Consider the following 26151-nt stretch of genomic DNA (forward strand, 5'->3'; position numbering starts at 1 on the left):
GTCTTTTTGACTACTCTTCTTGTTCTTGGTTCACATGCCTCAATACAACTCTTAAAAAGGAGCTTCAAATTACACACAATAAAGTGGCTTGCTTCATACTTAGCCTATGCAGCGCCAAAGATTCCATGTTGGGCAGGAGGAAATTCCCGGTCTTGGATTTTTATCCGTAGAGAGTACGTAGAGCTAAATTCATGCACATAAAATCTGTAGTTCTCCCTACCTCACCACCAATTTCACCAAAACCTCCGTTATTCATAATTAGCGGACTCGTTCAAGACATCACAATTTCTATGTTACTGTTGATTCTAAGGGTGGTTATAGCTCTAATTTCTACTTCACGGCAATTCAGGAATGGAATGCTCTTCCAAATCATATCAAATCCATCAAGCCTTCTCGTCTTTTTAAAGCATCCAGGCGCGTAGCCAAGGGGGGGGGAGCGAAGGGGGAAGCCGCCCCCCTTGAGCATATTTTTTAATTTTTTTTTAAATGTTTTTATGATATCCCTAGTATATTCAAAAGAGAAAATGCTAAGATGCAACTTACAAGGCCTGGGAAGTGCCATTTCCAGCGATCGATGTGGGAGGTATTTTCAGCCAAAATTTTCTTGTACGCTTCGCGCCAATCATGGTGGCGCTACGCTTAGATAGTTAGCAATGCCGAATCTACAGTTTCGCCCCTCCCTTGGCAAATTCCTGGCTATGCGCCTGAAAGCATCTCATGTAATATTGGGTGTGGGGGAGGGGGGAGGCACTTTTCAGAATGATGTGCAATATGTGCGTTGTTATAGAGTCTTATTTATTGGTTTTATTAGAATTTACCTTTGAAAGTGCAATTTTTTGTCTCCAGGGCACCAATGGAAATGCATGGGCCGACGTACTGTAGCCCAATGGCCAGGTTTAGCTCCTGTTACTCTTTTTGTTCTTTTCTATCTGTTCCGTTCTATAATGTCCAGATCTGTTATATTTTGTATTTTGAACAATCTGAGTGCGAATAAAACAAACAAACAAAGAGTTTGTGGAACAAACCTGTGCCAAACAAATCGGTAATCAAAACGCACTATAACATGAAGGAAAAAAATGTGTTTTTGTTCAAACCGTGCGATTCCTAGACGTGAACAATACGACAAAGACACTCTCTCTCCACTGATAGTGTTTTATCTGATTTGGTGGAAGTATAGCTACAGGGCCGTCTTAAGAGATCACCGGGCCCTGGGCCCAGCAATGGAGCGGGGCCTCTCAATCAAGTGAGTTCGAAAAAGTTGCGTGAAAAATTGACATCCTTGACAATCGCTCAAGCATAGACATGCCTGCATTTACCACCCCTCTCTCAGATATCGCGCATAAAGCATAAAACTTTAGCTGAATAACATACGTGATATATCTAAAAGCTGAAATACATTATAGAAGAGTAATCTTCCAGTTGCCCTCCATCCCTTCCCTAACAATATTCCAGGGTTGCCAACTCAGATTCGAATATTTAATGTCAAACTCTCAAGTGTTTCACCAACTCTCGTCACAAGTTGTCAGGTATCGAATTCAATCAGGCATAATGGCCTATTCTATAAGTTTTCCTCCCAGATTAAGACATGGGGTTACTACGATTTCGGGGCCCCTGACATCGCGGGGCCCTGGGCCATGGCCCAGTGGGCCCATGCGTTAAGACGGCCCTGACGTATAGCTATATCCAGTGTTTCTGGCCAATTTGCTATATTCACAGACGGAGGCCGAATACTACGTGAACGTGCACGTTCCTCAGACACGCAGAACAAAATACTGTGAGGTGTTACGCGAGAAAGTGAAATTAGCTTTATTTTTTAATGTTGTTGTGCCGAGCCAAGGGATCGATCTACCTAAGTGTTATTATTTTTAAACGTTTCAAGGACTGGTAATTTTAACTGCTTTTCATTCCGTATCCCATCCGTCATCACTTGAATCAAGCTAAGTTTTGGATATAACAGGTACTAGTACTAGGCCTACAGTCACTGCATACGATAGCAACACTGAGAATAGTATAGGCTTAGGCCTCTAGGCTAAAGCATGTGCCTTTTCAATCAGCCTACAGTACGCAAAATATGATAATGTTGTTGCGCTTAGCGAAACATATTACTGGTGGCTAGCCTATATTTAGGCCTAATGCAAACACATCTGCCGTTGGTGTATTTTGGAAAACTAACAGGCAGTCTTGAGGAAGATGCTTAGGTTAAGGTGACCAGATGCCCCTGAATTGTGGGGACAGTCCCTGATTCCAATGTTTCGTCCCAGATTAACAAGTGTTTCTGTTTCTCCGTTTCTGTTTCTATGGTTGAACAAAGTTGTTTGAAACCCCATTTTCCAATTCACAAACCTGAATAACTAACTCCACAGAAGACTCTGTTCAAAGCACTTCCAAAACAAGCAGCATTTTTCATTAGGTTTTGGACGCTAGGGTTATTAGGTGGTAAATTATATGAAATATAAAAGTACGTCACTCACCTCAAACACTACAGTCCTATTTGCGCTAGGTCGCCGTCTCGTACGAATCCTACAGACAGGATCCAATTAAAAATCCAAACACAAATTCCGCTATCAAAATCCTAATCCATAAAAACAATTCGCCCGGAAGCGGGGGCAACACATATCCGATTTGATATTGAATAAAAGTCGGGAAAAACAAAAGTTTTCCGTTTAAGCGTAATTTCGTCGTAAGTATAAGCGTTGTCGATCCGTTGAATATCGTAATCCAAGTCCTAGTCGTAAGTCGTAAGTAGCTATATATTCTATCGTTGTGTGACAGATTTCGCTTATCGTTCGTCGGAATAAAACCATCCATTGTTCTATCGAAACCAATGTCTCTTGACCTAGAATTAGTCATGACATTGATGGAGTGATTATCGATCATAATTAATCTTATAAAAATGAGGGCGCACTTCCGATTTAAGAAAAGTGAAGTCCTCTACAAGGTCAACAGAATCTGGTCTCTGGTATGGTGTCAAACCAGGAATCTAAAGTTAATGAAGTGGACACTCATACCGCTACACCATGCATAATCGGAATGCAACACCGTTGGTAAATTATTGCGGAGGAATTAAAGACTACCTCCCATTTATATGTATAAAACCTATCTTGGAAGCCATGTGAATGAAAATCCAAACATCTCATACATATTAAAGCATTCATTGTAAAGCTGTGAGCTCATAGTATGAGGGTATTCAAAAATCGGTTGTACTTCTTAAATATAGTGTTGCCACTATAGTGTTCAGTCGCACTTATGTAGCTTCTTGCAGCTTAGCCTCCATTGTGACTGAGCATCCTTCTTAAACTGGAGCTTCAGGGAACCAATTAGTAACAAGCCCCAAAATGATATAATATGGCATTGTATTAAAAACAGAACTACTATTGTTAACCATTTCGTGACTCATAATGCTTTTCCATCTCTTCTGTATTTTTGCATATACAGTAGGTCTGTAAATTATTTACATTACAAAATTAAAAACGGGAAATCTTTTTATAGCTATTGGTACTAACATGTACCAAGTCGATAAAAACCATTCAGAACTTCGTAACAGCAATATTTTTGATTTCAGTAAACTTGATGGATATCCTGTCTTTTTCCCTTCATTTTTCTGATTATGTTTTATTAATCTTGTTGAGATTCCTTATTGTTATATTACATGGTCGTGCCACTAACTCTGCTTATATGGACAGTTACATTCGTTGTCTTTTGCTCTTGTTTTTGCAGATCCTACAGATTGCAGCAACCATGCATAAAGTTGAAGATAAAACTAAGCCATCACAGGAAAAGTTGAAAAAACAATACACTAAAGTCCTACCTGGTCTCAGGGATGCTATAGATGGTGAGCATTGTCACTTTCATTATACAGTAGTATAAACATTGGTAGTAAAACAATGAGGTTTGGTCAATAGGCTAGCTGCATTGTAGGTGTAACACTCTTTGTAACCCTAGATAACCAAGACTTCCATAAAAAAAAATATTAAAAAACTTCAGTACCGTTGGAGAAGCACCACAGAAAGATACATCATTAATGCTTTTTTGGTTTTCTTGCCAGTTAGCACCTCTATCAAGGATGATATGAAGATATCTCAACTCAGAGTTCAAGGACACTTGTTGGAAAGTGTAATGAAAGGGGATTGGCAGGAGGTATGGAAATGTCTACAGGTTTACTACCATGCCAAGGCTTGTCAATTTATTTGTGAACAAAAACCCAAATGGTGTGAGATATGGCAGGCAAGTTATATTATTTTTGGTTATTAAATTATTCTGTGACTAAATGAAACATTTCACAAATTACAAGTTGATTTTCATGGTTTTCACATTTTGTGGAGGGAAGGGGTGGGGTGGGGGCGAGATTTTGGCTTGTAGGAGGATGAAAGCAGGAACAGACTTCGTGTAGCCTTCGTAGAGATTTGTTGTATTATTGCACACTTGGCATTCCTTATTACTGTTCACCTGATTTAAAGTTGTATGATTCAAAATACAAGATGGACGTTGCCAAGTAAAGTTTAAATACTACATTAGCTTTGTATATTTGTTATTGTTTTCCAACATTAAAGAACCCAATATGCCACAGTGAATTTTCCCACCGAAAGCAAAGAGGGGTCAGGTGTATCAATCATTTCCCATAGTAGGTACCATAATGGGAATGAGATGGCAGTATGTGCTGTTGTGCACATGACTTATCTAGATCTCAACGCTGAATGATTGGTAGTTAAGGTCCAGTTGAAAAGCCTGTCATAGTGACATTGAAAGTGACTGTATGTTTCTTTTTAATATTTTACCCAAAGTGCCACCTATAGATTTTGAAGGCACTTACGTAGTTATGATTTTCTATGGAGAGATTTTTTGCCAGGTGTAGAAGACAGTCTGAGCAGTCGAAATATAAATATTTTGTAAATAAAGAGTAAAGGAAAATACAGATAGGAAGAGAAGAAATAGAGCATTGAACTTTGACCTGAGATCACTGCAGGTTTTGAATTCCATTCTAGCCAAATATTTCTTTGCTCCTATCTCATCAGTAAAATTTTAATTAGTCTAAATTGCCTTTAGTTGTTGGCAACATTTTATATTACTTTGGGAGGAGATATTGTGGAAATAGACCAACTTACCAATAGAGCAAACAAACTCTTATGAAAAGGTTGAGCTTATTTATATTCACATTTGTTTATGATTGATTGATTGATTGATTTAGTTATGCATTAAATTCATTTATTCATTTTCTTTTCCTATTCACGATTAGGTTGGCGCAGAATGCCTTTCCAGACTGCCAGATAAGACCGAGTTTGAGAGATCTGTGTTTTACAGGTAAGTTCATTTATCAACAGTTAAGTGTTGTGGTAAATAAAAAACTACCCTAAACATAGTTTTCTGCTTTTGCATCTGTGTATTATGAATAATCTGAGATTTTTAATGATCATAGTGAATCATTATGGAAAATTACAAATTGATATACTGTAATATGAATCGTTTGACATTTTCAGTTTTCGAGTCAAAGTAATTGACCAACTTATATGGATACAAAAAATTGGAATAGAATTGGGACATGAACATTCAGAATAACAGATATAAGTTTGCAGGCATCCAGTCGATAAAATGGTTGCTCTCCTTAATTTTCTTTTTCCGAAGAGAAATCTGCAAGCACGACAGATTCAGACGAAACCATGTTTCGGCGGAGTATATCCTGTATCTCATCGCCAATGGTAACTTAGATGAAGCACAAGATCTGAGAAGGACCCCTCTGCCTACATTCAAATACCTGGCCGACAAATTTCACATTGAGCTAGAAACGGAATGGGAATTAAGAAGGTTTGCTTTATCTGGTATGTTGCTTTACTTACAATGGTTGAAGGAAACCGATGACCAAACTGCTATGGAGAATGAGAAAGATGAAGAGGGTATGGAACCTTAATATTCTCTTGAAATCATTTTGTAAATAGACTCATCTAGCATTGCAAAACATTTGAAATTGACCAACCAGTTAACACCCCCCCCCCCCAAAAAAAACACTCATCTTCCATGATCCTCAACTGTTGTAAGACAACCAAAACAAAACAATGTGAACTGTCTCCTTCACTTCTGCTTTTGCTCCTGCTCTGTTTGTGATTTTTCGGAATATTGAGTCATTTGTTTAATTCGCCTACATGGCCGAGAATATGTACTTGTGGTTTGCTTCTGTTGGGAATAAAAAACAAAATCATGATAGCATTTTGTATTGGGAAAAAATGAATCTTCCTTATTGTGTCATATTTATAAAATGCATCTGACAACATCAGAATGGATGATGTCTTCAGGGAACTTCAGCTGTAAATGTCGATCATTTACCCCTCAGAGGAACAGAATATTTCTACACAAAAGATCAATTTTGAGGAAATTCTAAGTACAGAGAACTTTTGACAAGCCAATATGTGTCTGATTTCAATATAAGGATAAATTAACAACAGTAGTAAAATAATGTTAGTGAAGTTTTTGAAGGGTATCTGCCCAGATGACATCACAGACACCCCCCCCCCCTACCCAGCTGTGGTTCAGTCTCCTGGAGTAGTCAAAGGTTTAGTGAGCCAAAATTGGTTGCATTCAAAACAACCATATCTCAAGTTTAGTGTTAGCTATATTGAGATGGAGTTTTCAACTAGCAGTGTGTGGAATATTTTTGTCTTCAATATAAGTTTCACATTGGTTGTCACCTGAAAGTCCCTTTCAGTTAAAGTGACATTTTCTACACATGGCCCCAGCCATTATAATCAATCATTGTGATAGCATTAATTGTCATGAACAAATTTTCCCCAAACAGCAAGAATTATCCTCATTCCATTTGGAAGATTTAATGTTCCTTCACACACAAGGCTGGAGACTTGATCAAGTCTAAATATGACATCATTACTGAGCCACATGTGTTTCATTTTTCCATTGTTTCTCTTTAATTATTTCCATGTTTATTTTCAGCAAATGGAGATGGATTTTGCAAAAGTTTACTCTAAAAGAGTAGAGAGAGAGCTTTTATCATGACCAAATGATGGCATTGGTTCCAGTTTCAGCACTGTTAACAAACTTAACATTCTGCGTCTTGAAAAAATTGACAAGAATAACAAAGAGAGAAAGAAAAAGGTTTTAGATCCTAATGACACTATGACATCACAGATTTACAAAATGTCAGCAGCTCCCAAAGAGAACCTTTAAACTAGGATATCTCCTTAAGAAGGAGCAAGATTTTTCTTCGTGGTTTAGAGGCTGAGTGGGGCTGGTTCTTCAAACGTTGTTTAGTAAAGCCAAAGATAATGGTTGGATTTTGTGTTCTCTTTAAACGCAGTCTCTCACTGGACGTAACCTCACCGTACTCCTAGGTTTAGTCAAATGAGCAATTTGAGAAATTGTTTTTGTGTTTCTTCCTGTCGATTAATTTCAAGTGTATATATATATATCAAATATGCTTTATCATTCAATTTTAAATCAATAGATGAACATCCTGATAGAGACAAACCTTCCAGAAAAGCAGACCTTGCCATGCAGGCTATCTGCCAGTTTGTGCGTGTGACAAATGAGCCTGGTGTCTGGGATATATTTATCACCAAACTGGCAGAGGTAAAGATGTAGAATGGATCACCTTTTGATCAGAGCATATTCATAGTGTTCCTGGTCTAACAGCATTCATAGCGTACAAAACTGTATACAGCAATGAAAACTTTGAGAATGTTTCAGATTTGATTACAAATTCCAAAGGCAATACAATTCAGGACTTTAGAGTACTTCATGTGTATGTTTCCTAATTGGGAAAACATTTATTTTTTTAGCAGTTCATATCCTATCTTGAAACTTAAATGTCTGTAGTGCACCAAACCATGTATGGTTGTTACTGGGACTTTGCCAAAAATTATTTTGATTGCCAAAGAAGGATCAAGGAGTTTTATTCATGGTATGTAGAGACACACAGATGATGCGAGAATATATTACCTATAGTGTAAATAATATACATAAGACTTTCTTGCTAGAATATATATTATGTGATAAAATTGAGAGTATATTATTAGTAGGTTTACCTGTATCATATAGGAAAAATAGAATATTATTTATAATATGAGAGCAAGAGAGTCGTAAGAGGTCACTCCATTTTAAAGGGTGTGAAGACTCGCACAAAAAGAAATGTCTAATGCCGGTAATCTGACCTAGTTTCGAATAAGGTGTAACAGAAGTGTTAGACACCACCATCGATCACAGAAAATACACACACACAGCTTGCTACTGTCGGTAATTAGACATTAGTGTAGTCAGTACATACAGCTGCAGTCAATACCCACAGCACAGTGTACAAACAATACAGCAATGGACATCTCAGGTCCAGCTAAAGATAACAAGGTATCATGTTTCATTACTGTCTGCATTTTGTAGTGACACAAACAAAACGTCACTTGCAATCAATGGAAAGTTAACGTTTTCAGATGGCCGCACACGGTTCGGGGCGAGTCTTCAATGCCTTTAAGATGGGAGACAAATCATCGCCAGTGATTTTCCTGACTCAAAATTGAGTCATGAATCTGAATCAAATTATTATCTGCATTGGGTAAAAGTTGACAAATTGGTAATGAACAACACTGGCAAGCAGAACAATGATAGATCAGATTGATATGAAAGCCTGGTGGTGCTGAGCATCTCACAGGTATTAAAACTGTTGTGATGTGTGCTTTTGGTATGAAAAGCATGTTTAGATTTAGTGCAAAATCCTGCTTCAGATAAAAAGGATAAGCGATAACTGTAGCATTCACGTATGATTTAAGGATCACCAATTTGAACTACAACTTTTTCATGACCTTTCTACCTTAATGTTGATATTTTATATAGAAAGTATATGTTTCTTTGTTTTCCTTTTGGCATATAGTTGTACCAGTACTTGAATCAGCCAGAAAAAGCTGAAGCAACGTATCGAAGATACTGGCAGTTGAACCCGCAAAATCCGAATGCACCCAAGTTTTTGTACAACTTCTTAAAGTCATCTGGGGAGTCTCATACCAAACTTATAGAAGTGTTGCAAGTAAGTAGTTGTAAGCAGTTGGTGAAATTTTGTAGGCTAAAGAATTTTGTAGTGTCTTTTCTTCATGCAAGCAGTGTTCTGAAATTTACTTTACTTTTATCCATAATAAATCACTGATTGAAATTGATTCATTCAACTGAAATTTGGCTGCCATGATTAAAATCATAAAAGGTCGGTTTGGACCTCAAATATTACTTGATAGTTTCCTTAAATGCTTTTGTTCCATTGTGTATATACTATTCTGTTGATTGGAATTACAGGTATCAATTTCACCCCTTTTCTCTATTCTACTTTGTTTCGTGAATTTGATGGTAAATATGGCTTTTCTAAATATGATGTAAGAGAGGGAAACACTGTTAGCTAACTGCTGCATCTACTGCCTGTGTAGGTAAACCATCTACATGTGAAGAAGATTCTGATAGGATGAAAACGTCAGACCCTCTAAACTTATACATAAGTATTATGTAGTTTGGAAGGTGGTACATCCAACTTTATTAAATGTATTCTAGTGTGTCTCCAAACTTGCTGGATAAAATGTGTAAAAATGGCCGGGATGCTTTACATTGAACAATACACTTTGAATGTTTCTCTGATGGTTGTAGAACAATTATTTTAAAAATACTCATGCTTCTGTTCCAAACGTTGTTAAAAGTGAAACAAGTTGAACAAAGGCATCAACTTCAGTGTCAACAAGCAATGATTCCTTTTGCTTGACTTATAGTACTTTTAAAATTACAAATGAATACCACATCTCTTGAAGTTCACTATCACATTTCTTTCTAAGGACATCGTTACCAAGCAACCGTCCGATAGTTTGGTAGTGGATTACATCCAGCTGTTGCTAGGGAGTGTGAATACCACATCTCTCTTTCAAGTGTACTATCACATTTCTTTCTAAGGATATCGTTACCAAGCAACCATCCGATAGTTTGGTAGTGGATTACATCCAGCTGTTGCTAGGGAGTGTGAATACCACATCTCTCTTTCAAGTTCACTATCACATTTCTTTCTAAGGATATCGTTACCAAGCAACCATCAGATAGTTTGGTAGTGGATTACATCCAGCTGTTGCTAGGGAGTGTGAATACCACATCTCTCTTTCAAGTTCACTATCACATTTCTTTCTAAGGATATCGTTACCAAGCAACCATCAGATAGTTTGGTAGTGGATTACATCCAGCTGTTGCTAAGAAGTGTGAATACCACATCTCTCTTTCAAGTTTACTATCTCATTTCTTTCTAAGGATATCGTTACCAAGCAACCATCAGATAGTTTGGTAGTGGATTACATCCAGCTGTTGCTAGGGAGTGTCCCTCAGTCTCCTGAATCCAGCCACTCAGTCTGTCTCCGTCATCTGTTCAGACTGCTGGATTACCCGTCTTCTGGTCAGGAATTACCACCCTGGGAACTCTTTGTGAATCTCTTGAAATCTGTCCTCAATAGGTGAGTGTCCTCCTCGTTCCATCTCTCGACATCTGTTGATCGTTCGTTAACCCACGGAACTTTCAAATAATTAAAGAGAAATCTCCATATAACGTCAGCACAGCGGCCACTTGGCTTACAACTTTGTTTACAGACATACCACTCTTTGTGCCAAATTTCATTATTTCGTAAGTCTTCTTTTTGGTCGTCACTACTAGCTTTCAGGGTCGTCTCAAACCTCAAGTTCATGTCCGCACAAGTGAGAAGTGCATATCTCTTTCAATTGAGCTTAAACATTGTTGCATGATATTATATTACAATTCTTAATGCCTTTTCACCAGGACTGTGAAAGGTTTAGCATAAGTCTGAAGCTAAACAGATGTTTTATAAAGGACAGATTGAAAATATTACATTTTGCAACAGTTTGCATCTTCATGATCATTGCAAAATTTACTCTACATTGTTGAAATTCATTTTTCTCTATCTGGGATAATATATTTGCCCGCTACTTTGTGGTACAGTGCATTGATAACACATCAAATTGCGTTTGTGTATATAATTTACTTTTACAGAAGCCCACTAGTGCCATTCAAAAAAGTATTTTAATTTGTACAAATTTAAAATAATCCTGAATAGAAATGAAAAAGAAAACAAATTTAGAGATGAAGCTTAATATAATTAATTAAAAATGTCAAGGCAAACCGCCAACATCAAAGGAAACCTTGAAAGTAAGTGACTGCCCAAATGACTGCACAAAATACAAGTAGAGAACACTTTAAGTAAATTAAAGCAAGGAATGTTTGAAACAATAGTTCTAGATTTCCTTGCAATGGTTAGTTAGTTCTCTGTACAGGGAAAGAAATAATACTTTAGAGCCTTTTCATCGATTTTACAATGATTAATTTAATACTTGTCCCCAATGTTAATGTCATGTTCCCATTTGTGGTAACGAGTTTCTATCAATCATTCCATTTTTAGTTTAACCTATATGCCAGAAAATGAGTTCATTTCTTGATAAAATCATCATTTTCTTCTTGTTAGTTAAAGTTTTATTTATTTGTTATTTTTTCATATTGTGTTGCAGTAAGGAGGAATCTGAGCTCGTGAGTGTTCGAGAGTGTTGGACAGAAAGAGAGAGCTGGTGGCCAGCACAGTATTTCTCAAGAAGAAACTTAAAGACGACAAAATCTCCGCAGTTACAAACATTGAGGGCAATATCTGCTATTTATCTTCAAGGAAAGGGTAAGTCATTTGAAAGTTCCACCTCCGTTAGAATCGATCAATAGGAGTGTTGGCTTCCACCAGCGACATTAGTTCACACAACGAGTCATTCCACTGTGTAAGAAACGCCATTTGGGTGAAATTTGATGAACATGTGAACACCAAAGCAAACTCCATTTAGCATATTAGTCTGTTTATGTCGGTTAAAACAAGAACAGGTTGGCTAAATAAGAACTTAGAGCACTGTGTTGTGAATTGAAATTGACTGTTTAAGTACTATCAGTTAGATTATCCATGTGAAGTATACATGCAGTGTAAAGTCTGCAGTAGGGAGGGGGAAGGGGGTGAGTGGCACAGGGAGGTGGGGAAAATGTAATATATCTATAAATCCAAATTCTTTGAAAATGATCACCTTCCTATCTTGAGATTCAGAGGATTCTCACTTTATTCAAGAGATGCTCTGTTTGTACATTTGATCGCTGTGTCAGACTAATTTTTTTATTTCTTTTTTAGAATTCTGACACTATTTTTTATTTCCATATTCATCATTTGTTCAGATTGTAAATTTGCTCAAAAAGTGGAAACGTGGCTCTCTAAGGGTCAAAATCACCACCTGCAAAGGAAATTACAGAAAGCGAAAGAAATGACGGCTCTTTCTGTCTCCAAATAAAAAGAAAAGTCTGGTATCTCTAAAGCAAGCCGTGATGCCAAAGAAGAAGATGGTATAATAACGAAGAAACGGGCAGTGAATTTGAGAGAAGTTTACCATTGGTATCCACTAGGAGTGTAAAACAAGACTAACTCTTTGCCTCTTGAGATCCATGTTTAACAGAAAGGATGATATGCTGGGAAAGGGCGGAACCTGATGTCTTTGCTGAATGCCTAAGGGTTGCAACCTTTAAGAGCCAGTATCACGTTTGAAACTACGAGTGTGGTGTAAGGCTGTGGACGGGAAGACATTAGTGATTTAATGTAAAATCAATGGCGAAACAAACAAATCTAAATTTTTTATTTTTTTAAAATAGTTTGGAGATGACTGTTCCTGATATCAAGAAACCAAAGTTCTGTCAAATTGCTCAGATTTCTGTTATGAATCAAATGTTCCTGTGGGTATTGCAACCCATCGTAATCCTTGAATTGTTTTTAACGTGGTATGGTTCAGAACTTGATGGTGAAAAGGTTATTCAAGGGTCATATTTGGTCATTGAATACTCTGTATGCTTCTTACATAGAAATGGAGTGCTCATATAGACCAAATTAAGTTTATTATAGATCTGTTGCTGATAAATGGACCATAGAAAGTCACATCATGATAAGGGTAAAGATTGAAAATACTTAGATGGATCACAGGAATTAAATGTTTACATACCTTACTGGTTAGCAGGAATGTTGAGGTACAGCTGCATTGTACTGCTCACGAATTGAAGGTCAGAGGTCATTTGAAATTACTTAATGTCATAGATAGAGTTTGTACTGAGGATATGTGACTGCTGCCCCCATTGGTGCTTTCATTTATTTATGTTTTGTCTTCCTCTTGTAAAAGCTGTTTTTGAGGGTTTATTCTTTTAAACTTCTTTTAACTATTTGCTAGTGCATTTAATATGTTTCTTATTTCACTTATTTCAAATGGAGTATTGGTATTTGCAAACATAGGAGGAATAAATCTTACGTAAATTTGAATTATTCACTGACTTATCTTGATTAATAATGCATAACAGTTGCAGTATTTCAATTCCATTTTTACGAATTTATAACGATGGTCAATCTTCCTTAAGGAACATTTTGTCAATGACCAAATCGCCCCCCTTAATCTTCCAGTAGTCCTAGTTATAAATATACATATAATTGACAAAAAAACAGCTTGGTAACTCAACCCCCCTGCCCCTATGCCTCGCCCCTCCATTTTCAAAACTATTGTTGAATGTTTAATGGATGTCAAAGAGTTAAATAAAAACATTTGCCACTTCTTAGATTTTTTGGACATTTCCGCACCATTTTACAGCACTTAAACTGGTTTTCACATCAAATGGTTTATAGATTGCACCAAGCCGAATTTCAAGAACATTAAAAGTAATGTCGAGTAGTGATGTCCGGCTTTTCACGACTCCAGCATCTGGAAAGTATAGTCTATGTTCAATTCAGTGGAGTGATAGTGTTGCGTTACAACTTTGTATTAGTTTTGGTCATGTTTCTGTCCGGTTGGTTTTCATTTGCCTGCAAAGCTTGGCAATTTTATATATTAATTAGGGGATAAATACGAGGGGAACCGGTCTTAAATTTGATTTGAGACCGATGATGACGTCATCGAGGAGGCTGAGCGGACCGAGGCGATAGCCGAGGTCCGCTGCCCTTCTCGATGACGTCATCAGAGGTCTCAAATCAAATTTAAGACCGGGTACCCTCGTTTTTATCCCCATTCATAAATGACCCTCACAAATGTTAGAAAACAGCATTTTTTCGCTAATTTTTGCTGATCTGTATTTAATTCTCCTTATGCCTCCCTTGATCTTTTTCCTGAATGATGTAATAGTCACCTCATGTAAAACAGCATTTTCTTCCGACGAACATTAAGAGTGAAAAATTACGAATGAAGCAGTATCGTTTGGTCTTAAATTTTGGTACTTTAATCAATTCAAACACTAAAAAATGGAGGGAAATGACAATTAAAAAAGAACAAATGAACAAATTTCTAAAGATAACATTTTCAAACTTTTTTTGACCTACCAGGTCAAATTGCGCAATAAACAGATACTGGGTTGTATCAGAGGTCATTATCTTAAACTCCAGAATTTACAAAGTAGGGTTAATATTCGGTGTAACTTTTTTTTCTAATCATGGGTTGTGAATGAATGGAACTGTGTGCCCGAGAAAGTTGTACTTGCAAGTAGTGTGAATGGGTTTAAGAATGCTTTGGACAAGCACTTTATGCATTGTAATCGGGTCTGAGTTTTTGTGTCTTCGGTTTTTCCCCTTCTCTTCCATGGGGTCCTGATAGGTCCCACCCGGTCCTTTATTTCTAATAAACTAAAAAAAACTAAACATCCAAGCCGTATGTAGTCATGAAGCGCATAGCGTCCAACTGTGTTTATTTCGGCTGATCTTCCTATCAAGATCTTCTTCAGATATTGCCTTCATGCTTCTCTGAAGAAGAGATTGTATACATTTGCCCATAAACTAACACAAGCTCCACCAGTGTAAGCATATTTTGAAAAGCTTTATCCTCTCTCCTCTCAAACCCCCACTCCGTCTCGCCATCGGGCGGCTCATTTATTTTACATTTTTAAATACTGTCGCATGCACGTAGCGACAGAATAACCACGACTAGATGTAACCGTGACACCGAATCACAGCAGGTTACGTGATGCATGACAGTGGTATCCGTTCATGTGAAATTAGCTAAAATAAATACGTAAGTCAACATTCAGGTACTACTAGATTCAAGAGTCAAAGCCGACGTGTCTGACATTCCCTACCAAACGTTTCGGTAATACCACTGTACTATGCAGAGTTAGCCCACGAACAAGAAAGAAAGAAGGTAACTTAGGCCAAGGACCGAAGGATAAATAAATAAAGTTATAAACTGTCTTATTTGCTTGAGCGCAGTTGTACAGACTTTGTCCAGGGACCATGGCATGACTAGCATAACTTCATGCGTAAGGCTCAGTTAGGCTAACTGCACCCAACAGATGCGACTGTAACTACTAAGACTAGTAAGTTATACCAGGACCTAACTTAAGAGTTAGGACTAAGGCTAACCTAGTTACATTTTTGTGTAGCCTATAATGTAGGCTACATTCACTTCTTGCAGTAAGTTGGGCTACCGTACTTTAACTTAGATTTCAATAGCGATATAAAGTTTAGTCTAACACATGTACGACTTCAAATTCCTTGTAGCCATGGTAGAAACCTCATACTTAGCTATAAACCGAGTCTAATGCAATGTACCCAAGCCAAGAGCAGCATCAAAGTCAAAACAATTTGTGATAACATGTCTTTATTATTCATTTTCGATATTTTTCTCAGCAAGAAACCATGATTATTTTTGTAGGTATGACTGGAAATTTATAGTGATAATAATGATAACAAAAATATGCCAAAATTCAGGAAATTATATATCCATTTCACAAAAGCATGTACCGTACTGTACTTCATGGACTTAAATGGATACTCCAGAGGGTGAGGCTAATTAATTTGAAAAATTGCTGTTTAAAATATTTTCTGCATCTTTAGGTCAAAACCAAAAACATTTACATACATAATTTGACAATTTTTGCATGCATCTGATAATCGAGTTCATTGTGGCATTATGGCAATTAAGCTGAAAGCTAGATTTTCTTCATATTTTTACACACCAGTTTTATATTTATGAAATTTTAAGTACAGAGAACCTTGTCAACTAAGCAAGCATTCAAAACTGAACTTAAACACTTTTTAACATTTGAGAGGATTATAATTACCAAAAATATTTTAAGGAAAGATTCAAGCTTTTCAAGAACATCTACCACAATGACATCACAGATCACCAACTTTTAATCCACTTCCAGGATGGTAAGAAAGCTTGGGTTTATTATCTGATAAACAAAGTTTAGTAACGAGATATTAAGCTGGAGTTTTAAACTAGCAACCTGTGTGGAATATTTTCCCTCCCTCACAAATGGTCACATTTCCTTTAAAAATATTATCAAGACTGTATAATCGACGACAGAGTTGCATATCACACCGCAAACACCCTCCATAAACAATTGATCATAGCGTACATAAATTGGCATTTGCAAATTCACGCCCTTAATGAATCTGCACTGAAAAAGCAGAATTTGCCTTTATATCTCTTGAGCTTTGGCCTAAGTTGCCATTGTAACTATGTATTTTGATAGCACTCACTTTGTGATGATTGCTATATGTTCAACATTTCTCATGTAGTATTCATAGTCAGAAGTGACTTTTCACATCAATATGTTTCTTTTCCTACAGGGGGTGACAATTAACACTCTTGTTCTTGAGCAGTGAACCCAGTTGATTAATACTAAGGTGCATTGTTTGTATGTAAGGTGTAGTTTAACAATTCGGCTTGTAAGGAAAAGAACCCTGATATTTTCAAAACAGGATATGGGTAGCAATTGAAAAAATAACTTCAGGATATTGATTGGTTTCATTTCATGGAAGGCATGAGTGCCTCTGAGTCATGGAGCTGTCTCACTGGAATTTTTAGTTCTGTATTGATGAATTCGTAGGTTGCATGGAAGAAAACAGCGTAATTTTGGTAGACCAGGATGGATGACAAGGGCTCAGAGGGTCGTCTGACAGGAGAAAAAATAAACGTAGGCGTAGTTACAATTCTGATGCATTTTGGTCAAGATTTAGGATCAACAGGTTTTAAATTCAGCAGTAAGTCTCAGGTGCTAAGGTTTGTTTTGAGGTGCACATGCACCGAACATCGTGGAGAATCGTCTGGTTAACTTTACCTAGATGTAAGGTCTATTAAAATATGTAGATGTAATGGCAAGTATACACATGTTGTGACTATACTGTGTTTTCACCCCCAAAAGAAGGTTGACTCTTTTAGAGTTGCTATGTACATTATTAAGCTATTAAACAGATTTTTTGTTACTTAAACCCGTATGCCTAATTTCTGTAGTACGTATAGTAGTTTGTGTAGGTCATTATAACATTCATAAATATAATGCTTCTATTTCCATCAACTATGTGAACCATTCAATTGAACTGCATTTCACCTCAGTTAATTACTGAGCAAGCTAGGTCACATCTTTTTTTTTTCTCTCTCAAAGATAAAGATGACGATCACACAGGCAGACTTTGGAGTCACTTCAAAGGGTCAGAGTGTCAGTTTGTTTACCTTGACAAACAACACTGTCACCGTGAAAATAAGTACGTTCGGTGCTACCATTGTGTCCATACAAGTACCTGACAAGAACAAGAAAATATCCGATGTTGTGCTCGGGTTTGACAGTGTCAAAGGTTGGCGTCTATAATCTGTGTAAATCACCTTCTGGAACAAGATCTATAAATAGGACTCACAATTAAGCAGCAGTGTGAGAATGATGGTTGCTACAATATATATCATGCAAGCGTACTATGCAAGAAACTGTACAGTTCATTAGTTCATACTAAAGTTAATTGGTCTGTTTGGTCATTATTTTATTATATTTTGATTTTAAAGTACTTGTGTGGGTAAGGTAATTGTTTGTGCCAAATTCTATGCCATCATTCCATTTCTGTCTTTTTTTCCAGAAAACTTATTTTAGAATTGGTCCTCTTATTTGATGACAAATAACTTTGCTCAAATTTAGTCCATTTGTTGTGCACTAGTTGAACATGTAAGTTTTAAGATTTGTTATGAAACTTAAGTCTTTCTTACAACTTAACGAAGGTCACATGACTCTTAAGAGATATAAAATGTATTTTATGACACTCATTGCATGGTCGAGGAAAATATTATTATTTTTGTAACAAATCATTTCACAGAAACAACAAAGAGACAGATTATTTTGCGTCGTAGCTTTCATTAATCTTTTGTTTTCCCCATTTGCATAGAAATAAATTCTTGTCTGACCAACTTTTTTTTTTACTTAGTCTAACCTTCGTGGGTCCATAAACAAATATTTAGGATAAGAATTAGAAAGAATTAAATCTTGGAAACGCTACATATCTCAATGCAACAATTAATCTATAAAGCAGTAGATGATTTTATCCTCTTTCAGAGTTTTCCGTAGACTTCCTTATTTGATAGTGCTATGTCACTGTATATATTGCTTTTTTCTTACTTTTAGGATATGAAGCCAAAAATCCATACTTTGGTGCTACTGTCGGCAGAGTTAGTGGAAGGATTGGCCAAGGAAAGTTCACCCTGAATGGTGAATCCTACCAACTTGCCATCAACAATGGACCGAACCACTTGCACGGAGGGTTGGAAGGATTTGACAAGGTAAAGCCAATGTCGTGTAAACTACATTAATACAATGCTGGTGTAGGTTAGGTCATGTCATGTCATGTGACACAGGTATGGTTGGTATTTCTAATCATTTCACTGTACCATGATCTATTTAGCTTTGAATTGCGTCTTAGAAGATTTAATTTTTTGTACAAGTTTCACCATTGTAGGCCCTTCATGTTAAAATTGCTATCTGGTTAACTGAAATTACATTCCATGTCAATTTATTAGAATCGTGTAAACAAAAAGATTTTAAATTAGGGATTACAGAATTTTTCATGGTACCTTTAAACATTTCCATTAAATAAAACCTTGATGTACCAGAAGGTTGGTTACGTCTAAACTTGTCTAGGATGAATTTTTATGTCAGTTTAGAGTCCCAGTATTGTTACAGTCTCTAGTTATTATTGAAAATATATGGTGGGCAGTACACCACAATTTATGACCAAATTGAAGGGGTTGCTTTAGAGTTGACATGAGGTGTGTATTAGGAATCCATTTTTGTTGAGAACATCCATCACCTTAGATGGACAGATTAATGATAAATAGGCACATAATATCACAACAGTTGGCTTGCCAATTTAAAGTAAAATCTGTGTTTTTTGGGGGGGAGGGGGGTTAGGGAGGGGGGGTTGTTATTGTGACAGTGTTATTGTAAACAGTGAGACCAAAGCATTATATGGCAATGTTGTAGCAGGAACAAAAATTTAAACTTTGTGATTTCTGAGTACTTTTTGTTATGTGAAGCGTGAGAAGTAGTGAAGTATTCAAGTCTTCTCTGTCTTGATTTATACAATGTTTGATTTTGTACAGTACAAAAAAATCATTTTATTCTAATCTTCTTGCAGAAAATATTCCAGGCATCTGTACAGAATGACAGCCTTCAACTTGTATATGTCAGTCCAGATGGGGAAGAGGGCTACCCTGGAGAAGTGACTCTGACAGTTACCTACACACTCAGGGATGACAATGGGCTTGTTGTTGATTACCATGCTACCTCAAACCAGCCCACACCAATCAGTCTCACCAATCATTCTTATTTCAACCTAGCAGGCCATGTAAGAAATTTGCAAAAATAATATTCTGTAATTTAATATGAGGACATTATGTTTCAGTTCCAAGTAGATTATCAAAATGTTTTTTAGGGTATTCCTAGCTTCTGTATAAATACCAACATGACTTTATTTCACTGACAAGAAGTGGAAACTTTCGGAAATTCAGGTCAGTTATTATTTCAGTTAGCTGAGAACTTTCTAGCAAAATACAGCTGACAAGAAAGTAATACATGTTTGAAAGATCAACAATATATTTGGGAAAGACCAGGACTTAAACCTGTGGTCTCAAAGTTCTGAGCTTTATCTCTCTGTCAAACTTGATTTCTGATAAATAACTTCCACACCAATATGTCTCTCTCTCTTTTTCTTGTAGGAGGCAGGGAGCATTAACGATCATCTTCTTCAAATATTGGCCGATGAATATGCTGAAAGTGACCTCAAAACGTTACTCAACTCAGGTATTAATAACCACGCTTTGCATTGTTGTGTAATTTCATTCATAGGAAGTAAATTACCATGCCTTGCATTGTTTTGCTATTTCTTTCATAGGAGCTGCTGCATTTGCAATGTAACATTTCCCACAATACACAAGCCTTGAGCGAAAAGATATTACTTCCTAATAACGACATTTTTAAAAGTCTCTTCATTTGAAGATCGAATAACTGTTTTATCTCTGTGGTGGAAAAGCTGACAAACTTGTTGCAGTCACATCACTTCTCAATTTTATTGACTTGTCTCGTAACGTGTTTCAGCACTGGTTAATTGGTTGTCCATGGGTGTATAACCACCATGTCATCCTGGAGGAGCGGTAAAAATAACACTTTCACATCCCCATTGATAAATTTTTGTAAAATTGATGGTGCTTAGATGCAAAATTTTATTCTATCTTGCAACTTTTGAAACAATGTTGGAGAATTGTCAACTGTTTAAGTTGTGCTATGCATACATGTTTTATACATATGTTTTATGCACTCTACACTAGTAACTTTTGGAATATTCTGTCTGTCAATGCCACTTGATTCTCATACAAAGCATGCATGTTGTGCCCCTGTTAGTGTCATAGTAGCAGATGAACCAGATAGCATGATGACAGCCAGCTATTTTTTTGTACTTTTTGTACTTTTTTTCTTTACTACTTCTTCTGAAGTACTCAATAGGTCAACTTATTGAGATAACCTGTAGATTTTTTTCCCTTTCATGTTGTTTCTAAAAGTTAGCACAATTGTGCCAAGTTGTTTACTCCATTGATCATGAACCATGTTGACCCAAGCTTCACAGTTAGTGATAGGGCAGTATGTATGTGTGTCTTAAATGGTGTTATAACTGTAACTCGAAACCTGGGTATTATTATTATTCCATGATTAATATCTCACAAGGTCGTGAGTTTTGAGAAAAATTGATTTTTGTTCCTATTTTTATCTTTTAATGATTTTACTCGGTTGCCTGATGTGTGAATTTATAGTGTGTATGGTACAAGCTCAAGTGGGTTTTTTTTATTCCTGTAAGGGGTGCTTGGCTTAACTATTAGTAAAATCTCAGAAATTGCCACCATATTTGCCACCAAAATTTACAAAACTGCCAGCAGAGTAGTTTTCTGAGGGTTGTGCCATTGTCCAACTTTATTGCAAGGCCTAATAACCTGTGTAAGTTGTACCTGTGTAAGTTGATGAGACAAATTGTTTGGTACAAAAGTCTGAATCATTCTTCCCTAAATTATTCCTTTTTAGGTCGACTGATACCTGTGACTGACAGCATCTTTGATCTACGCCAAAGACTCGTGATCGGAGAGAGGATTCATGACATTCCAGGAGGTGGCTTTGATGTCAGCTTTAAACATCCGAACCAATCATTAGACTACGTTTGTGCAAGGTTAGTCACCTGTAATCCCCTGGTTGTGATCAGAAAGGTATCATCCAGTGGCGTAGGAAGGTACTTTTGAGTGGGGGGGCTGAAGACTGATGGCCGGCCTGGGGGAAGGGTCATAGGGGAGGGGGTGTCCCTTGGAATTTTTTTGCATTTCCAGGTGGCCTCAGATGCAATTTGGTGCAATATAGCACACTTCAACACCCACTCCATTTTGTAAATAATTTTGCATTTTCACCTGGTCTTAGATGCAATTTGGTGCTCCAAATGAGATTTTTTTCTCATTTGGAAATGAAAAAGGGGTTTTCTGACTTGCGGAGCGGGGGGGGCGGAATGATACTTCCGCCCCCCCATATTTTTCAGCCCCCCCCCCGATTCCTACGCCCTTGGTATCATCTGCCTCCATAAAATAAAGAGCAGAAATGCATTTGTGTCTTAACAAATGTACATAATATTCAGTAGGCTGCAGTGTAACAAACATGACTCAATCAGTGACTGAAAAGCTGAAAGCTACAATCTGGCATCCAGACCTCATGTTTGTTATTTTGACTTACTGATCCAGTAGCTTAATTGGATTTCTGGAGACTTGATATTACAATTCTTTCAGCATCAAAGCATTTTGTGTCACAACTTTTCTCGTAAATTTTGCGATTTTGTAAATTTTCTCACAGAGTGGAACATCCTGATTCGGGACGTGTTTTGGAAGTTATGACCAACCAACCCGCTGTCCACCTTTATACTGGGAACTTCTTAGATGCCAGTCTGACGGGGAAACAAGGCCATAGCTACCCCAAGCATTCCGCCCTCTGTCTTGAAATGCAGAACTTTCCAAATGCTATTAATCTGGTGAGTGAGTGGAGCAAAATGGACAACACAAAGTGAAACATTTGTTGTTTTGGTTTCTTTCTTAGTTTCATGTTTTGGTTATATAAAATGAGAATGTCCAATCCCCTGTTTTTTTTTTGTTTTTTTTTGACTGTTTGGAGAGTTAGCTGGCATGAAATGTGTCCATTCAATGATTCAATAGTTGCTCATATCTTTCACTTTGTAAGTTAATTAATAAAAATAAAAAGTGACATGAGATTTGGTGCCAGTGACATGAGATTTGGTGACTTTTGGTGCCAGTGACATGAGATTTGGTGTCAGTTTAGGTAGCTTGAAGCTAAGATGTTGATCTGCAAGACTTGATATGATCTGTTCAGAACTTTACGACTTGATCTGATTCAATTATTCAAGCACTTGGCTATGAAGTACACCAGACAAGGTAACTAATTCTGATTTGTACTAAACCACTAAACTCATTATTGTCATCCATGATCCATTACCCCACTTCCTACCCTACTCCCTACCCCACTCCATCCTCATAATATATGTAACTGAACTCATAACTGGAATCCTGTAATCCATCATTCATTCACCCACTCCCTACCCCCACTCCCTGCCCTACTCCCTACCCCACTCCCTACCCCACTCCCTACCCATAATACATGTAACTGGTATATTTCTTGTTTCTTCATCTCTCTTCAGCCATCTTTCCCGAATTGTGTCTTGAAACCAGGAGAAGCTTACAGAAGCACCACCATCTACAAATTTTCAGTTTCATCATAGAGAGAGAGAGCAAGAAGAAAAAAGGACAAGAAGCAGGGTGGAGTTAATTCAAAATCACTGTCATATGGGAAATTTTGAAAATTTTTATTGGAGATGGAAAAAACAATTTTAGCAAATCTATATTTGTTTACACCAAAGAATGTCAATAGACAGAATATTCAGAATATTAGTTACTTTCTTGCCAAGTTTTTAAAGAACACTATGGAAACTCATTGCTGATGTCGCATTTTGCGATAATGACCTAATCTGGCGATACCATACTTGACCACAAAAGGAAATAACATCAACTGAAAACATATCAATGTTACTTAATGTAACCAAAAATCATGTCAGGATGAACTCATGAAACGAGGCAATATTAAGTTCAAGTTTGCAAATGAAAAAACTAATACATTAAATTTGTTAGTTACAAAATGCTCTGTATTGGATGGAAAAGTTAATACTTGCTTAACATGAAGCAGTTAAGATATAATGGGAATACATATATATTTGGTTTAGTTTAGGAGTATCCAACTATATGTAAATAAATATATATCACATCCCGGTCAGGCTCATTGAAAATGAAAAATAACAGCAAATGCATATCTGATGGATTAATTAAACAAGAATAATTTCCAAATGAATGACTTTGAATTTGTTGGCTATTGTTACATGTTTTAATGTGTTAATTGGTGTTCGCACTACTAGTACATAACACCGAGGTTAAAGAACACCAGCTGTTATAAATGTATGCAGTTCTGTGCATCCTTTTAAAGTTTGATAACAATACAAAAATAACATTGAAGGTGGCAATACTAGTATTAAGAAGTCTGGTACTTAAAATGCTTTTGATCACAATCATGAAGTTTAACAAGAGCAGGCTGATATTTAAATGACTGCAAACAATTTCAACAGATTTGCTTTTTCATTGGCAGCAATATAAGTTTGACTTAATACAAAGTGAATATACATATATGTGTACTCTGGTAACGTTTCAGAAATTAAATATATTTTTAAATTTTATTATTAATGAAAGAGGCAACTTTAATCCACAATGGTACAAAGTGGCTAAATCCACAAACAAAAAGCTGTGTATACATAATTACACCTGCTGCACAGAAATGCTGAATTGATACTAATATTGTACAACCTTATGACCACCAAGGAACTTTGTTCCTCCCTCATCCACCCCCCCCCCCAAGGGGGAGAGAGGTAGAGGTTCTAAGTGATGTGTTTAATCTCCAAAGTTATTCTTTCCTTTCTAGCAGCTGTATTTTTTTGGTGTTTTACACCATGTGATAATTAAACAATCAGACCTTATTGATGATGAATTGTCTTTGGGTAGATTGTTCACCCAATTATTTATGATTTACCTCCCAATTCAAAACCCACTAGATGCCATACTGTGTAGACAGAGGTAGCAGTGAAATTGACAGAGAAAGTTGCCTGGTAATAGTTTATGGATGTTCTTGGCAGAGATAAGTCTGGATAACCATTACTCATCCACAAAGTATCCCACAGAAGCTGTTTGAAATGAGTCAAGATGATTGCATTCTCACCAATTGTGGCTCTCTAAAATACACTTAGTAGGACTGTTCCAAGTTCTTTCATAAGCTTCCAAGACCCAAATCACAGAGGTATGTTTGAGACTGCAAGATGGCTGATATTAATCATGAATGTTGCAAGTGATGGCAAGTGTGTCAAAAGTTAAGAAAATCATTATTATCAGATATTTTTTTGACTTTCCTCTGATATGTATTGATTAAAAAGGTCACTGTATCCCTGGAACATTTCCTTTTTTAAATAAGCAACTTTGCTTATATTTTATGATACATATTGAAGCAGTGCTTTATGTTGAATTATTTCTTATGTTTCCTCACACTCTGTATTGTTACACTCTTGTTAAGTTTGCTTTGTGTAGAAGTGAAGCCATTTATGTAAACAGAATTACACACTTAGTTGCTTTAAAAAAAAAAATATTCAAGGCTTGATAGAAAATAATGTTCATCAAACTCAACAGATGCAAATTAGTTACTATAACGATTTATTTGGAAAAGTTGACATTTTTGTAACTAATTTATTTACCTTGTTGGTATTTTTTAAGCTTGAAAAGTCCATCCATCCAATCCGAACCTTTTAATTTGAAATTAATTTGTTAATTTTCCTGTAACCAAACAACATTTATTTTAAGGAAAATTGTGGTAATGTTTGAAAAATGGAATATATAATGTTTGCCTTTCATGCTAATGTGAGTTACTCATCTAAGTTAATAAGACTCCTCTTCAAATCAAGTGTCAGGTGCAGGCTTTCCTTTGAAATACATTCCTTGTTTTATTAAGCATGAGTATCAAAGTTCTAAAAAGCAAAAGGGCAAAAGAGTTGTTTCTCCTTGTATTGTAAGCTGTCTTTTCATAACAATAAGCCAGTGATGATACAAATGGTTGGCCAAAGACGTTTTCAATTTTTTTGGGGTGAATAATCTCCATAACTACTGATCATTTGACTTTCTATATCAGCCTGATTGAAATATGATTTTATTTAATTGTCATAGTATTAAAAAAGATGATAAAGTATTGGAATACAGGTATATTTTCAATGTCTCTTGTCTGCTTCTAAAGGTAAGATTTTATAGGCTGTGCTGCATCTTAAACTGAATTGATGTCAGATGCTCTCTACAGTGGCATATACAATGCCGCCCCCCCCAACCTTTGTCAGTCTGGGGGAGGGGGATTAATCTCTAGTGAGTTTTCATTTTTAAATTCAAACGGGTTTATTAGCACAACCTTGCATTCAGATCTTATAATAGACCTGATTAGACTTAATATGCTGCAGATATGCATCATTTGATGTCAGAACTTGGAATTCTTTCTGGCCGGTAGTTCCCATGAACCCCTCAACAACAAGAGAGCTGCATTCCACGACACAACAACCATACCCCTCATAATAAAATCTTTTGAGAAACCTACAGCTGACAGACATAAAAGTTCAAGCCAGTCTTCCAAATTTAAATCAGCCAGGGGAATATGGAATTTGGTCA

General features: G+C 36.6%; 2 protein-coding genes across 9 annotated transcripts; both read left to right on the forward strand.

The window, feature by feature from the left end:
* Positions 1–1668: 1668 nt before the first annotated feature.
* Positions 1669–13340, forward strand: LOC139971314 (TATA box-binding protein-associated factor RNA polymerase I subunit A-like). 5 transcript variants are annotated; one of them, XM_071977655.1, is made up of 11 exons: positions 1669–1884; positions 2939–3044; positions 3718–3832; positions 4046–4224; positions 5234–5298; positions 5620–5888; positions 7448–7572; positions 8864–9016; positions 10261–10460; positions 11524–11681; positions 12218–13340. In XM_071977655.1, the coding sequence occupies exons 2-11, from the start codon at positions 3018–3020 to the stop codon at positions 12328–12330; spliced, it is 1404 nt and encodes a 467-aa protein (XP_071833756.1). In that variant the 5' UTR covers positions 1669–1884; positions 2939–3017; the 3' UTR covers positions 12331–13340. The 5 variants fall into 5 exon arrangements, with proteins under 5 accessions (XP_071833756.1, XP_071833760.1, XP_071833761.1 ...); XM_071977656.1 differs by lacking the exon at positions 1669–1884 and adding an exon at positions 2085–2410; XM_071977659.1 differs by lacking the exon at positions 2939–3044 and having other exon boundaries at positions 1670–1957.
* Positions 13341–15017: 1677 nt separating this feature from the next.
* On the forward strand, positions 15018–25658 carry LOC139971315 (galactose mutarotase-like). Of its 4 annotated transcripts, none has more exons than XM_071977663.1 (8): positions 15018–15195; positions 17447–17636; positions 18449–18603; positions 19458–19667; positions 20038–20122; positions 21392–21533; positions 22199–22373; positions 23055–25658. In XM_071977663.1, exons 2-8 carry the CDS (start codon positions 17453–17455, stop codon positions 23133–23135), a joined length of 1032 nt encoding a protein of 343 aa, XP_071833764.1. In that variant the 5' UTR covers positions 15018–15195; positions 17447–17452; the 3' UTR covers positions 23136–25658. The 4 variants fall into 4 exon arrangements, with proteins under 4 accessions (XP_071833764.1, XP_071833765.1, XP_071833763.1 ...); XM_071977664.1 differs by lacking the exon at positions 15018–15195 and adding an exon at positions 15231–15370; XM_071977662.1 differs by lacking the exon at positions 15018–15195 and adding an exon at positions 15278–15313.
* The last annotated feature ends 493 nt before the right edge of the window (positions 25659–26151 follow it).

The sequence above is a fragment of the Apostichopus japonicus genome, chromosome 8 (assembly GCF_037975245.1).
Source record: "Apostichopus japonicus isolate 1M-3 chromosome 8, ASM3797524v1, whole genome shotgun sequence".
NCBI lineage: Eukaryota > Metazoa > Echinodermata > Holothuroidea > Aspidochirotida > Stichopodidae > Apostichopus > Apostichopus japonicus.